Genomic DNA, 16738 nt, shown 5'->3' with positions numbered 1-16738 from the left:
GATTTGAAAGCCAGAAGGGGCCTGGATAGCGTTGTACCTGTGACCCGGATGTCCTTATATGACCAGATGGTGCCCAGGCTGTTGACCAGACCATGATGCCCGGTTGCTGTTAATTACATACAATGCTCATATTGTGTGTATTTGTGGTAAGCGCACAACCTCACTAATTTCTCTTATTTCATCGTTTGTGATCTGGAACATCATTGGATCATTTCCATTTTTTCAGGCTGGAATATATGAACTATTATATGAACTGCTGTATTGGTACTTCATATCATAAACAGTCCCGTGTTTATTATCTGTTCTCTAGCGCTACATACCCCATTCATAGTTTATGTTCCAAGGTATTGAGGATTACCCTGTATGTTAGCTGCTTACCTGATCTGTTTGCGCTCACTTACCCACCTTTGATATCTGTGCCATCAACACTCGTTACCCTAGACACTTTTACAGTGAACCCGCCAAAAGAAAAATATTGCTGGCATCCTTCTCACAATGAGAGATTTCACAGTACTGGATCAGTCATGTAGCAAGTGTCTCTACAGCATAGAAGCTGGGAAACAAGTTCAGAAAGTGTCACTAAACACCCCGCATTCGCTATATCCAGTCTCCCCGGACCCCGCATTCGCTATATCCGGTCTCCCCGGACCCTGCATTCACTATATCCTGTCTCCCCGGACCCTGCATTCACTAGATCCAGTCTCCCACAGTACACAGAACATGGAAATTCAATTATTTTAGTAAATATAAACTACTACATACCTTTTCTCCTCAGCAGTATATACCAGCTTTGTGACTTCTATCAGTGTCCAGCAGAGCACTGGTTAAAGCTTGTAGGAGGAGTTTCCATTTTCCTCTCATTGTCCTATGAGGCTGCATAACCCCTGACCCTCTGTCTGGACAGCGCTGACTGGCCCTGTGCTGATCACATGCACTCTTTCAAGAAAAACACACTCTAGAAATACACACCAAACTGAGCACGTGCAGCTTGCCCCCAAGCTCCGTTCTATCAGCCGATGGATTGGGGACAGTAAAAGGGGAGGATCAGAGAAGACAGGATCAAAACATCCTTTTTACACAATGTGGTGGATTAACCCCTTAGGTTCCACAGTATCACAAGCATGCTTTACTGCATATACAGACTGTACTGCTGTGGGTTTAGTAACACTTTAACAGTGACAGCCTATAAATCTCATGACACGTTTCCTTTAGGGCTCGGACAGGCCATTACTCCCATCTTCTGTGCGTTAGGATCCATTTACCCCAATTTGACATGCGATTGCATCCATGCAGCTACTGCGTGTTCATCCACGTCTATGGGCTGCCTGCAAGCAGCTCAGAGGTGGATGCACAAGCATCTACCAGCAGCTCTGCGCAGAGGACAGGACTAATCACCCGTCTGAATGCGCCTTTAATGTTTAATTCCTGGCTGATTTAACCGCTTTCCCACCGCTACAGGGCAGCAGGGGTGCGCAAAATCATGGCCTCGACTGTCAATCTCCAGGTCCCAGCCGGCACTCGGTGATCGCGGAGCATTACCGATGGAGGGAGAGAAAAAACTGTATGTATACAATAGTTCTTTCCCCTGTGAGCTCCTGCACACTGCTTTGCATGGCTCTGCATAGCAGAGCCATACAAAGCAGTGTGCTTACAGTGTAAAAACACACACACACAGCACACAGTAAAACAGCACACAGTTAACCCTTTGATCGCTCCCACGTTAACCCCTTCCTACCCAGTGCCATTAGCACTGATCACTACTGGTGTCACTGGGGATGTCAGTGACACCAAATCAGTTCCCCCCAGTGTCAGAATGCCCGCCACAGTCGCACAATAAGTCGCTGATCGCCATTACTAGTAAACATTTAATAAAAAAAAAAAAAAATCACACCGTATATACCATTTGTAAACGTTATAACTTTCACGTAAACCAATTAATTTACACGTATTGGGATTTTTTTTTGTTACCAAAAGACACGGAGCAGAATACATTTTGGCCTAAATTTATGCCGAAATTTTTATACTGAACATGTTGAATAGTAACAAGTAAAAAATATTTTTCTGAAAAAACTGTCGAGTTTTTTTTATAGCACAAAAAAAATAAAATGCACAGGCGATCAAATACCACCAAAAAAGCTCTCTTACTGGGGGAAAAAATAAAAAAAAGGGACGTAAATTTTATTTGGGTTAAAGTAACGCAGCGCCGTAACGCAAAAAGTGGCCTGGTCAGGAAAGGGGGGGGGGGGGGGGGGATGCTCTGGAGGGCAGGGGTTCAAAGACCCAAATTAATACAGCTCTGTCATTGTCAATGCAGTGTAAGTACCTGAATGTGACTTGGGAACCGGATCTTGCAGTCCCTGTACAGCAAAAGCAAGGGAAGAGGAAGAAACACGTAACTAAAGAGGTGTTACAGTGCAAGCAGCATGGTGATAGAACAGAGCAGAGTGACAGAACGCATCAGCCAGCTGCTTCTCCTTTAAAGGCCCCTTCACTTCAGACGCACTCATAAAAAACATTCTAAATGTAGAGACAATAAAAATTAATGGTTTGCAATGAGTGTAGTTCACACTATTGCTTTTCAGTAATGTGCAGTTAAAAAAAAGAAAAAAAAGTAAAAAAATAGGAAAAAAAAGTAAAAGTAAAAAAAGAGAAAAAAAAAGTAAAAGTAAAAAAAGAGAAAAAAAAAGTAAAAGTAAAAAAAGAAAAAAAAAGTAAAAGTAAAAAAAGAAAAAAAAAGTAAAAGTAAAAAAAGAAAAAAAAAGTAAAAGTAAAAAAAGAAAAAAAAAGTAAAAGTAAAAAAAGAAAAAAAAAGTAAAAGTAAAAAAAGAAAAAAAAAGTAAAAGTAAAAAAAGAAAAAAAAAAGTAAAAGTAAAAAAATAGAAACAAAAGAAAAAAGTAAAAAAAAGTAAAAGTAAAAAGAGAAAGAAAAAAAAAAAGGAAAAGTAGAAAAAGAAGGAAAAAAAAGTAAAAGTAAAAAAAGAAAGAAAACAAAGTAAAAGTAAAAAAGAAAAAAAAAAGTAAAAGTAAAAAGAAAAAAAAAAAAGTAAAAAGTAGTGCAGACGGATTTTAAATTTGGCTGCTTTGTGGACCCGCAGTCCTTGCTTCCTATAGCTTTTGAAGTGTGCAGTTGTACAATGCAATGAACACAAAAAATGATTCGCATTGCAAAATGCACACAAAATGCAGACAGACAGGACTGACCCCGGGCAGTGTAACTGAACGAACAAACCTTGGTGGCAGCAGCCATGTTTTGCACCATTGAGACATTTTAGATGAAGGGACATAAACGTCTCTCAAACATTTATTTTATAACTTTCTTTTTATTTAAAAGTTTGTAAATAATAAAATGTTGAAATAACAGACCGCAGCACGTGAGACACACGTTTTAAGATGCAATATAAAAAGCATTTTGTAAATGCAGATTGGTATAAAATATTGTTTTTAACATTTCAAATACAATTTTCCTGATATGAAAAACGTGTGTCTTCAGTGTGCTGGATGTAGTCCTGGAACAAGTTGTAGATTCTGTGAGCTGGAGCAATAAGAAAGAACACTTATTCCAGTGAAGAGTGAAAGGCTGAACAGTAGCAGCAATGGAATCTGAAGATTAATACAGATCACATTTGCTACAATCTGATTGTACAATCTACTTTTATGGTGACCATAATGGGGTTGCCAACAGAGGGGTAGAGACTCTCCTTCTGTACTGGGTCAAGGCTCCTTCAGGTCAGCAGGGGGCCCAACAGAGGCTGCCTATCACTCTTACTTTTTTGTTCAAGTGTCATATTGTGCTCCTTCAAAACAACCACACTGTCTTTTTCCAGAGCAGCCTGTATTATTCTTGTGGTTATCTATGGGTTTCCCTTTGTATCCCGAACAATTCTTCTGGCAGTTGTGGCTGCAATCTTTCTTTGTCTACCTGACCTTGGCTTGGTATCAAGAGATCCCCGAACTTTCCACTTCTTAATAGGTGATTTAACAGTACTGATTGGTATATTCAAGGCTTTGGACATCTTTTTATGTCCTTTTCCATCTTTATAACGTTCCATTACCTTGTTACGCAGGACTTTTGACAGTTCTTTTCAGATCCCCATGGCTCAGTATCTAGCCTAGTCAGTGCTTCCACGTAAGAGCTAACAAACTCATTGACTATTTATACACTGACACTAATTGCAATTTAACAAGCCACAGATGTGGAACATTAACCTCTAATTGGCATTGTAACCCGTGTGTGTCACCTTGTGTGTCTGTACCAAGGCCAAACATTCCAGGAGGAGGGAGACTTCTGATCCAGGGGGCGGAGACTTCTGATCCGGGCCATTTTGGTGATTTCTGTTATCATTATGATTTAAAAAGGAGCCAAGCAACTATTTGATAATAAATGGCTTCAAATGACCATCATCCTTAATTAAAAGAGCATTTTTTGGCATGATCAGTCATATTTTCAATATCAATGCCAAAATTTAACAATTTCTGCCAGGGGATGCAAACTTTTGAGCACAACTGTATGACTACATACTGCTCACCAACTACCCTACCACTACACACGGCTCACTATCCTGCCACTACCCTTCCACTACATACTGCTCACTGACCGAGCTATGACTACATACTGCTCCCTGACCAACCTATGACTACATACTGCTCCCTGACCAACCTATAACTACATACTGCTCACTGACCAAGCTATGACTACATACTGCTAACTACCCTACCACTACACACGGCTCACTATCCTGCCACTACATACTGCTCACTGACCAAGCTATGACTACATACTGCTCACTAACTACCCTACCACTACACACGGCTCACTATCCTGCCACTACATACTGCTCACTGACCAAGCTATGACTACATACTGCTCACTGACCAACCTATGACGACATACTGCTCACTAACTACCCTACCACCACACACTGCTCACTGACCAACCTATGATGACATACTGCTCACTAACTACCCTGCCACTACACACAGCTCACTATCCTGCCACTACATACTGCTCACTAACTACCCTACCACCACACACACTGCTCACTACCGTAACTACACACTGCTCACTGACCAACCTATGACGACATACTGCTCACTAACTACCCTGCCACTACACACTGCTCACTACCTACCCTGTCACTACATACTGCTCAATGCCTTGCCACTGCATAGTGTGCACTCACTGCCCTACCCCTACACAGTGCTCTCTGCCCTGCCACTACATACTGGTCACTGATTTCCCACTACATAATGCTCATTGTTCTAATACTACATATTGCTCACTGACCTACCCCGGCATTGCATACTGCTCACTGACCACCCTACCACTACATAGGGCTCTTTGCCGTCACTACATACTGCTCACTGACTGCCCTCTAACGCTACATACTGCTCACTGACTGACTGCCCCTTACATTATGCTCACTTCCGACCTCTACATACTGCCCTACTCTGGCACTGCATACTGGCTGCCTTGCCACCGCAATTTGTCATATCATGCCACTGCATATTGCTGACTGCCCTGCCACTGCATACTGTCCTACGTTGTTGCAATGTTCTGCCTTGAACTTTCCTACTGCTACCTACCATACACTCCACAGGTCTGGACTGCCACTTCTTACTGCCTGACACTGCATACTGCTCATTGCACTTTTCTGTGTACAACTCTACACTGACACCAGTCGCACCAAGTAGGGGAAGGGATTGGGGGGGGGGGGGGGGTGCTGTCAGGGGCCACATGATTTTCGAAGGCAGCCTTGGAAACTCAAGAGGAAGAAATGAAAGACTGGTTGAAGGGATGGAAAGGGACGGGGCGGGCTATCCTCACCAGGACAGACTAGGCCTCTCGTAAGGTTGTGATAGGGGTCAGAGTAAAAAGACTCAGGCAGGGCATCAGGACTTAGGAAATGTGGGACAGAATCCTATGAGGTTCCATACGACACAGACTGTGTGTTTAAAAGGTTAAGAAATGTTGCTCTAGACACATTCATCAGAGGAACCCTTGAAGTATTTTTCAGGTTTCAGGGAACCCCTGCTAAAATATTACGCCTGCATATGGTACATCACATGTTGAGAAAGTTGTAGATTTAGTATTAATAACAATGTCCTTTATATTGGTTGTTAGTAGAGGAATGTCCCTATAAGTCTGTGGTCAATGGAGGAATGTCCCTATAAGTCTGTGGTCAATGGAGGAATGTCCCTATAAGTCGGTGGTCACTGGAAGAATGTCCCTATAAGTCGGTGGTCAATAGAGGAATGTCCCTATAAGTCGGTGGTCAATAGAGGAATGTCCCTATAAGTCGGTGGTCAATAGAGGAATGTCCCTATAAGTCGGTGGTCAATAGAGGAATGTCCCTATATGTTGGTGGTCAGTGGAGAAATGTCCCTATATGTTGGTGGTCAGTGGTGGAACGTCCCTATATGTTGGTGGTCAGTGGAGGAACGTCCCTATATGTTGGTGGTCAGTGGAGGAACGTCCCTATATGTTGGTGGTCAGTGGAGGAACGTCCCTATATGTTGGTGGTCAGTGGAGGAACGTCCCTATATGTTGGTGGTCAGTGGAGAAACGTCCCTATATGTTGGTCAGTGGTGGAACGTCCCTATATGTTGGTGGTCAGTGGAGGAACGTCCCTATATGTTGGTGGTCAGTGGAGGAACGTCCCTATATGTTGGTGGTCAGTGGAGGAACGTCCCTATATGTTGGTGGTCAGTGGAGGAACGTCCCTATATGTTGGTGGTCAGTGGAGGAACGTCCCTATATGTTGGTGGTCAGTGGAGGAACGTCCCTATATGTTGGTGGTCAGTGGAGGAACGTCCCTATATGTTGGTGGTCAGTGGAGGAACGTCCCTATATGTTGGTGGTCAGTGGAGGAACGTCCCTATATGTTGGTGGTCAGTGGAGGAACGTCCCTATATGTTGGTGGTCAGTGGAGGAACGTCCCTATATGTTGGTGGTCAGTGGAGGAACGTCCCTATATGTTGGTGGTCAATGGAGGAATGTCCCTGTTTGTGGTCAATGGAGGAATGTCCCTGTTTGTGGTCAATGGAGGAATGTCCCTGTTTGTGGTCAATGGAGGAATGTCCCTGTTTGTGGTCAATGGAGGAATGTCCGTTTGTCGTCAATGGAGGAATGTCCCTGCATGATGGTGGTCAGTGGAAACACCATGGGTTATAGGCATGTACCTTCAGCTGATTGGACACTAGCAAAGCTTTAGGGGACATGCCCCCTAGGTGCCCCCCCAATAACCCTACCCAACTCTGTGAACCCTCCGTTTTGTGCTCATGTCTTAAGATGATGGACCCTTTCTCTGAAAAAGAAAAAAAAAAGGACATGAAAACATGAATAAAATTGACCCTTTAGCAGAAGAAGCTGTGATTGCTGACCTACTTCTGAAAGTGTAAGTTGCCTGGCTGGTATGCTGACCTTATGCCTGCAATACTTTCAGTCACAGAACAAGAACAAAGTAAACAGATTAGTTGATCAGACTTCCAACATTCTTGTTAAGTTACAACTGAAATACTGAAGCAAAAGGGATGATATAATAGCCAGGCAACAAGCATTTTCAGAAGAGGTCACCAATGGATGTTTCTGTTCATCGTAAAAAGAAAAAAAAAGAAAAAAAAAAAAACCACACCAAAGCTTTCAAAGACTTTTATTTAATAGTTACAAATTGTATCTACACACACACTTATATATATATGTACAATAAAAATACAACAACAAATTCCTAATATAAAGCTGGCATTAACCAGTAAGAATTAAGAAAAAGTGCCAACTGGATAAAGCCAATTAACACTCTACAAATCAGAAATATTCGACATTAAAAAGACAGTGGTCTGGAGGAAACGTTATTTCCAGAGTGGTGCCATATTGACATAAACAAAAATGGCTGCTGCCACAGGTCAGAAGTGGCTAGGTACACAAGGCCAATTTAAAGTAAAACTGTGTCCAGGCTATGTATATTCTAATATTTGTCCTCAACATGCAATAAATAGGATTTCAAACAAGCCCTCTGAGGCACTGTGGAGTAATTCATGGAGGAAACAGGAAACACCTTGGAGTCCAGTCTCGGCACTCTGCTCTCTCCCTCTTCCTGTGCACTTGCTCTGCTTTCATTAGAGATCAGATAGCTGGCAGGCAGCTAAGTCCACTGCATCGGAGGGGGGGGGGACTGAATGGCAGAAACAAAAATGCTTCTGCTGTAAACATGGATCAAGAATTGTTCCACAATACCTGCAACTACAGAGGGAAGTGAGGACTTGTTTTAAAGCTAATTAACCATTTGTTATGGATAGGCAATATTTGAATGTCTATTTCCTGACTACATCTCTACTTTCAAAGCCTGTTTTATAGTTTCACAACTACCAGAACAAAGAAAAACCTGTTAGTGTATTAAGACACTGCTGGTCGCTCAGCACAGCTACTGACTAAAGCTGTAATTGCTGGATTTTGCCTGCAGTGCCACCTGCTAGTGAAATCGTATATTGCAGCATGGCCATGTATAATCTTCGAGGTAGTCACAGCTTTTTTTGATCAGTTCTGCTAAGCAGCACTAGCAAAGCTGGATTGGCAAAATTGCTTATTTTATTCATTAAAAATGCAAGTTTTCCCCCATCCCCAAGCAGAAAGAAGCCTATATCAGCATTACATGAAATAAAAAGCCACAGCACTAAAACCTTTTCACACAAAAAAAAAAAAAAAAAAAAAGATGGACAAGTCTGAAGATGTGTGAGAAAATATACAGAACTCATTCCATAATGAACATATTACCACAGGAATGAATCCTCATTGAACTGCTTTCTATCCAGGTAAATGCAGAAATAGCCTTCTCTCAGTTTGGTGGTGTGGACCGTAGTGGAGAGTAAGTAAGCAGTAATTGTTGGATAAAGCAGGAGACAGGCTGGCTATTGGAAGAAAATATTATTCTCATCTGTGTGTTTACACATTTAATTTCTCTCAGCATTTATTAACTGTTCAGCGGCGTCACAATGTGTATCTGCGGCATCCAGAGAAAAAAAAACATTTAGAATTTCACAAGTTAAAATTTGTGAAGACCGTTCTAAGGCCAAGGCATTCTTTCATCACCAACAGTATTCACAGTTTCTCTACAACAGGAAAACAGATAAAAACAAAGTCTCTCTAAGGTGTGAGAGATTGGGATGGGGAATGGAATGGGGTTATTTATAAGACTAGAACCACAACTGTATGCTAATTATATAACACACAATTCACTAAAAAGTGTGCAACTCTTGCATAAATAAGTACATTGTAAAGGGAATATATCGGTTTTCAGTCAGAAGTTAATGTAGGAATATATACAAATAAGATCCTCACCAACGGCCAGGTAGGATCATGGATATGGTTATTAACCCCTTGGTGCCTCCCGGCCCTTTAAGGGTTTCAGAAGTCGGGAGGAGAAGCGTGGTTTACGGTCATGTGACCGCCGGGACACACCGTCATGGCGGTCACATGATCGGGAAAGGTCCTGATCGAAAGAGGAGATCGGGACCTTTCCGTGAGTACCGGACATGTGTGCTGGGAGCGCGTGCTCTCAGCACATATGTTTTTTTTTAATAGAACACAAATGTTTGGCTGCTCAGCGTCCAGACCCAGACGCCGGGAGGCTGCACATTGGTGTTCGGCCGGCGTGAAGAGGTTGAAGGAGGTTTACAATTTAAACTGAAATCAAGGCCGGGCATGTTAAGCCTCCATTCACAAAACAACATTTATTTTTGAGGTTAAATAGCCCTATGCAGTCAATTAAATTATGAACGGGCCACAAATGCCTGAGAAAATATAGGTCCTGTGCTATTTTTTAAAAACACAGCACAAAGTTTACTTTCCACTGTAATACTTGGCATATCTGGCTTTTTGGGTGCTTGTAACAATAAATGGTAAAGTACTACAATACACAGACAGTGCCTTCCCATTATAATGTACATTGGGGAGTGAACGAGCCACGAGGAGATCCCTTGAATGGGCAAAATGTCTCACGACAATGTTCATAACAGCCAAGCTGCGACAAGTTTTACCATTGGATGGCATTACACATCAAATCTAAAAAGTTGCAGCTCCTAAGTAATGCATGTACAATCGCTGTGGAAGAGAGGCATGCTTCTGTGTAACCACATGGTGCAATGCAATCCAGAGATTTCCGCTTCAAGTGAAAACCCAGTTAAAGTCACCTTTTCCTGAGAAAAATATCAGAGGCGGTGGCTGACCTACTTGTCAAAATGCTATATGCCTGTTTATACTACTGATCCACTGGCTTCCGAGTCAGACCCTGGAAGATCGGAGTGAAATCAGAAGAGCTTCTCTGAATACGTGTACTGAGATGGCTACAAACTGTTGGATCCAGACAACAGGTATTGAGCGGAATGTGAAGTCTCCATTGGATGCCTGCAAAGATTTCCTTTTAAGTGTTCTCTGTTTGGGACAATTCTCTGGGCGCTCAATACGTTCTTATGCATTCTGCCCAGTATGTCTTTAGCTTTACCTTCTCCAATCCCCATGGTAGACTATATAGGGGCTACCAAACCAGCTGTTGGAAAGCTCTGTGCCCGGCCTGGCAGTGGTCACAAACCATAAATAGTGGACTTTTAACTTAGCCCGGCGATGGGCAAACTTTGGCCCTCCAGGTATTGTGGAACTACATGTCCCATGAAGCATTGCAAGACTTACAGTTACAAGCATGACGGGACTTGTAGTTCAGCAACAGCTGGAGGTCCGCAGTTTGCCCATCGCTGACTTAGCCCATATACTCCAAGCCCTGATGAAGGGGGCGATGTTGGGCTCCATGAAAGGCTTTGGAAGTTCTCATTTGATCCCATCTCTGACCTTTTATTGGAAGTTCTCGTTTGATCCCATCTCTGACCTTTTATTGGAAGTTCTTGTTTGATCCCATCTCTGACCTTTTATTGGAAGTTCTTGTTTGATCCCATCTCTGACCTTTTATTGGAATATGATTGCATCTGGATTAACTTGCATTGTGACACATCTATCTCATATCTATTGTTTTTCTCCTATCCCCAGTACACGACTAGCATTGGCTTTTTTATTATCAGGAAAACTTATACAAGAAACCTTCCCTGAAAGATACGGCTTCTTTTCTCTGGTCCAAATACTATTCTGACAAAACTCCCTCTAAGAGGACCTGTCATAAAATCATGTTTTGCAAAGGACTCCGCATACAAATGTTGGCAAACAAATCACCAAGAACTCGTAGCAAAAGGCGCAATGTGAACGATGATGCCATTCACAAAACAGATATCTTCACGGTGTACAGGTACACTTTACCAATATAAAGCAGCAAAGTTAGTAAGCATAATTAGTGTGCAAACACAAGATCCTGAAGTATTCATTATTAGAAGTGCAGAATGTGCCCCTACTCTTGCTGTTTGCGCACATTAAACTCAGGTTACAGCCATCCCTTTTTTTTTTTTTTTTTTAATCGTTTGCAGATTTAATCTGTATAAATATCCTTTGTAATCAGCCCCTAAGAGTACAGTGTTCGAGGACTAGGATGGGATGCTGTGAAAGGATAACCGCGTAATACCAAAGCCACCTGCTGTACATACACAAGTGCCAGATTCCAGGTTTAACATTTGCCAGGGAGGCACTTAAACAAATGAATGCCACAGATTTATCAGATGACATGTCTGCCTTCAGTCCATGCAATTAACGAGAACCAGTCATGAATGAAGAATTGGCCGAATCTGAATCTACTTCTTGAATGGTATAGTCTTGCTGTGTACGGATGGCTACTTGACCCATTATTTATCTCCACCACGCTCCCACTGTAGGTGGAATTACTGCTCTGAAAGTCAGATGGAATCGCCCGCAGCAAACTGTCGCAGACTCCTCTAAATTCAGAAATAAAATCAAAAGCCGCAAGTCCAGCTGCAAGAGCGGCAGAATATACCTTCGAATGGCCTTGTAGAGGGAGATGGAGCAAAACCGCTGCAAGGAAGCCTCGCTGCTAAAGTAGGAGATATAAAGACAGAGAAACCAAACACAATGGGCTTAGTGATGGAAAGCACCTGAAGGCAACCGTTCCTATCGACTTTGTCAGATGCTCCGATAATGCCTCGGAAACGTACACTGAACATCTGACTGAAGGCTACGGTGAACAAAAGGCCCTCAGCCACCATCACAAGGCCTAATGTTCCTAGAGAAATGGACTCATAAGGCACAAGAGTAAAAAAGTGCAAATTTCACATAAAAAAAAACAAAAAAAACACTCGGCTTTCATCGGCAAAGTGTGTTCGGTGTCCTGGAAGGTAGCAGTCTCTGAATACACCTCACTGGGGAGGGTTACTTCGCTCCGGTCAGACATCCTAGTTTGCTTAGCAGCTGTTGCCTTTGCACGTCACTGAAGATGGACACGTGTGAATTGATGCTGCATACCTGAAAGAAAGAGACCGTGATATGTACAATGCTACTTTGAGGCTGTTAAAGCAGACCTCCATGCCCCCCCATTTCCCTACTGTTATTGCTTAAAGTGGAGTGCCACCTGAAAATAAATAAAAAAAATTAAAAAGTTAGCAGCTACAAAAACTGTAGCTGCTGACTTTTAAAATACAGACACTTACCTGTCCTTCGGTCCTGCGGTGTCCTCACCACCGCTGGTTTCACCAGCCGTCTTCTCTTCCTGGCGCCGCCATCTTCAATGTGGGCACCCGGCTGTGACAGCTTGCGGCTTCACAGCCGGGTGCCCACTGAGCATGCGTGTTAAGTGCTGAGCTTTGTGAATGGCCCCAAAGTCTTCTGGGACGGGTCACGTGTCCCAAAAGACTATGGGGAAGACAACTTCCGCTTCCGATTGCCTAGGCGATCGCAGCGGAAGTGGGAGCGGGTACCTGTCAAATTCGGGTACCCGCTCCCCAAAGGTGCCAATCCCTAATGGGGAGCGGGGGACAAAGGCTTAAAGCGGCACTTCCCCTTTTGGGTGGAGCTCTGCTTTAAGGAATTTCCCATTCATTTCTGTATCTTCCTGTATGCTTTGTTGTATGAAAAAGAAAATGGGATTTTTGACTTATGAAATCAATTTCTTGGAGTACAGTATGACCACCTCTACCCTCTGGGGTCCTTTCATTGCTTGCCAAGGAACTCAGGAGCAGTTGGGGGCTCCTGTCACCTGAAGGTACCTGCCTATATCACAGTCGTCTATGAATCCGTGTCCTGTACAGGCACTAGATTTACATGACTTTGTCATCCCTGACCCGACATCTCACTACAGGAAGTAGATGGTGACCCTGGATGATGCAAAGAACAAAGATGGCGTCATCCGACTGAAGTGAAAAGCAGTTAAAGGCATTGTCAGGGGGGTACTGTGATCTCTGGGAAAAAAATGAATGAAAGCTCAATAAATCTGTATCCAACCAGAAAGGCCCTTGCACTACATTATTAAAGATCATACTGGCAGATTTTAATACATTGCGCCTCCCCCCCCCTAAAAATTAGTAAACGTGTGAATCAAAGACTAGGTGGCAGTCTTATAAATTTGCAATGCAGAAACTTGATGCTGAAAAGCTCAGGATGCACTAAAAAGATCTATTAGAATGGCCTTTCCCCAGAAAGGGAGGAACCCTATATTTTGTGGAATAGGCCTAAACCACAACCTGATGGAACCATCTAGGAACAAGATTCAGGGAGCCCTCTGCAAGGTCTTTCTGGAAGAACAGAGGAACTCTGCTGGCTGTAGGGTAGACTAAGGCTGCCCAGAGAATATTCCTGTTTTTTTACCCCTTTGTTTAACCAGCGGGCGGAAACAATGAAGGCAAGCCTGGATACCTAAATCACTGCATGTAAGGGAGAAGGGAGGCACCTAGGGCACCATATACTCACAAACCCAGGGAGTCGTTCCACACAAGGTTAAATTGGGGATTGGCCCTCCACACCCTTGACTTCACCCATTGTTGAAGGGCGTACACTTAAGCAAGGTATTATTCATGGAACCTCTGCCCTGGACTTGTATAGCACCCTGTAGCTAACCAGACAAGATGTACTACATGCCTAACACAGGACCCAGTGCCCAAGCAACGTTACAGGCCAGCCCTGCACCTTTGATGAAGTCCAGAATCCCGTCATGGAACACAATTCAGAGGCTGCATAAAATGCTGCCGTTGTCAAAGCAGCAAGAAAAGTGGACTGAAAATTTTGGCAAGTGCACCCAGCAACAAAATACATCTCAGAAGAGACACCTAAAGACACCAGCAAGGAACAAAGGATTGCTGGAGCAGGAGGCGTTATACAATGAAGGAAATAAGTATTTGATCCCCTGCTGATTTTGAATGTTTGTCCACTCACAAAGAAATGATCGGTCTAAAAATCGAATGTTCGGTGTATTGTAACACTGAGAGACAGAATAGCAACAAGAAATTCAAAAGAAATGCATGTCTAACAAATGATGACTGATTTGCATGTTCATGAGGGTAATAAGGATTTGATCCCCTATCATTCAGCAGGATTTCTGGCTACCAGGTGTCTTTCATACAGGTAACAAGCTGAGATTAGAAGCAGTCTCTTAAAGGGAGTGCTGCTAATCTCATTTTGTTACCTGTATAAAAGACACCTGTCCACAGGAGCAATCAAACAATCAGATTCCAAACTCTCCACCATGGCGAAGACCAAAGAGCTGTCCAAGGATGTCAGGGACAAGATTGTAGACCTATACAAGGCTGGACTGGGCTACCAAACTATCGCCAAGCAGCTTGGTGAGAAGGTGACAACAGGGAGTGCTGCTAGACTGATTATTTCTTTGTGAGTGGGCAAACATTCAAAATCATCAGGGGATCAAATACTTATTTCCTTCACTGTATGGGGTCCACAGTTTTTCCAGTCTCTGTCTACTGCCTAAGTCGTCTCTGATCTGTCTAGGTCCTATATGAACAAGGAATGTATCTGCTTCCTCATACTTAACCACCGTATGGTACAGCAGGGAAGGAGAAATCACCAGGGGATGTGCATTACTTTGTAAAGCTTTTGGCAGGTACACAGGTTCCCAAACTGCTCATTCACATCTTCATAGGGCTATGTCTACTGCCAAGTGTTCAATGAAAACAGATTCTTATTGACAATCTGTTTTCATTTGTCCACATGCCTGGGGAGAACAATCCCAAGATGTGCTCCATGCATTTCATGGTTTAACTAGAGTGGTCTAAAGACACTGTCACCTCGCTCATGCAGGACAAAGTGACAGCGCCTCTGAAAAAGAGCCCCCCACCCCGCCAGCAGCAAGTTCGCTGAGAGCAAGGAAGCTAAGCGCCGCTGCATTTTGCCCAGCAAGAAAGCAGCATCACAAGCATAGGTAGTCGGTCTCTGTAGTGACTGTGCTGGCGATTTGCCATAAATGACGTGATGAACTCTAGTGGGACATGGCCCTTACTCTTCCACAGGGTAACCTGCTAGTGTTGCCATAGGAACAGGCAAAAAGCATGGAAGCCCAGAGGACTAGAGAATGTGTTCTCCGATTTCAAAATATTTAAAAAAAACAAAAAAAAAAAAAACAACTTCACTGCTGCAAGAACTAAGAGTTTAGAACACTAAACTGTGATAAAAAAAATAAAAAATAAAGTTAATTTATAATATATATATATATATATATATATATATATATATATATATATATATATATATATATATATATATATATATTAAAAAATACAGTAATTCTATTCAAGTATGTATGCTTAACCCAACAAATGACTGTCTATTGCTCTCAGCGTCCTCCAAACTCCTCTTTTTTTTGCTGTGATCGGACTTCCTGTTAGATGGTAGGTACATTCACTCGTCATAGTCCCACTGTGCTTCTGAGCATAGCCACCCCCCTCTCACTTGCTCCTGAGATGGATTAATGTGATTCTAAAGGCTAAAATTTGAATAAATAACAAACATGTCCATACTTACCTGCTGTGTGACGTGGTTTTGAACAGAACAGCCGGGATCCTCCTCTTCTGGGGTCGCCCACCGACGCTCCTGGCCCCGCCCCCGTTGGGTGCCCCCACAGCAAGCAGATTGCTATGAGGGTGCCCAAGCATGCGCACTGCTCTGTGTGTCCATTCACACAAGGAGCTACAGCTCAGCCCCACCCACTCTCTCTTCTCATTGGCTGTGATTGATAGCGGCAGGAGGCAATGGCTCCCACTGCTGTCTCAGCCAGTGAGAAGAGTCCCGGGATAGCCTAGACTCCAGTGCACATCGCTGGATCAAGAGGGGGCTTAGGTGAGTATTAGGGGGGCTTCGGGGGATGCTGCACACAGGTTTTTTTTTTACCTTCATGCATAGAATGCAAGGTAAAAAAAACCCTTCAGCCTTTACAATCACTTTAAGGACTATGACTACTACGGACTATGGGACTGCAAATAACATGCACTGCTCGTTCCAAACTACAGAAAGTGAGAGGGAGGAGGGGAGGTTCAGGAGATCATGGAGAATATTATAAGGAAGCAGAAATCCACAGTAAAAACTGATTTCATGAAAAATAGAATGACCGGGTCAGAGACTATGGATATAGTTTAGTGTCACTCTAAGGCAGCAATGGGCAAACTACGGCCCGCGGGCCGTATATGGCCTGGCGGACCTTTTAATCCGGCCCGCGGAGCGTGATAAAAAAAAAACACAGCCAGGGCAGGCAAACATTGGCTGTCAGGATGTGTGTAGGCGGGGCAGCGTGACGAACGTGAGGGGAGCTAGGCTCCTCTCACAGTCCGCCCTGAAGACCGGAACGGCGCGGGAACACGG

At 43.3% G+C, this 16738-nt stretch overlaps 1 protein-coding gene across 2 annotated transcripts in view; it reads right to left on the bottom strand.

The window, feature by feature from the left end:
• Positions 1 to 7633: 7633 nt before the first annotated feature.
• LOC149442995 (uncharacterized) overlaps positions 7634 to 16738 on the bottom strand; it is a 69894-nt gene continuing 60789 nt past the window's right edge. Inside the window, exons 20-21 of one of the 2 annotated variants that reach the window (XR_016306715.1) lie at positions 10946 to 12403; positions 7634 to 10908 (exon numbers count right to left, since the gene is read on the bottom strand). Coding sequence is in view for 1 of the 2 variants with exons in the window: in XM_089656040.1 (XP_089512166.1) it covers positions 12311 to 12403 (93 nt within the window). In the remaining variant the exon portion in view is untranslated. Of the gene's footprint in view, positions 12404 to 16738 lie in introns of both variants that reach the window. The other variant, XM_089656040.1, reaches the window with a different exon arrangement.

The sequence above is a fragment of the Staurois parvus genome, unplaced genomic scaffold (genome assembly GCF_062004578.1).
Source record: "Staurois parvus isolate SC_StPar_1 unplaced genomic scaffold, SC_StPar_1.0 ptg000882l, whole genome shotgun sequence".
Classification (NCBI taxonomy): Eukaryota; Metazoa; Chordata; class Amphibia; order Anura; family Ranidae; genus Staurois; species Staurois parvus.
The sequence above is the reverse complement of the archived record's forward strand: the minus strand, read 5'-3'. Positions and strand labels throughout refer to the sequence as shown.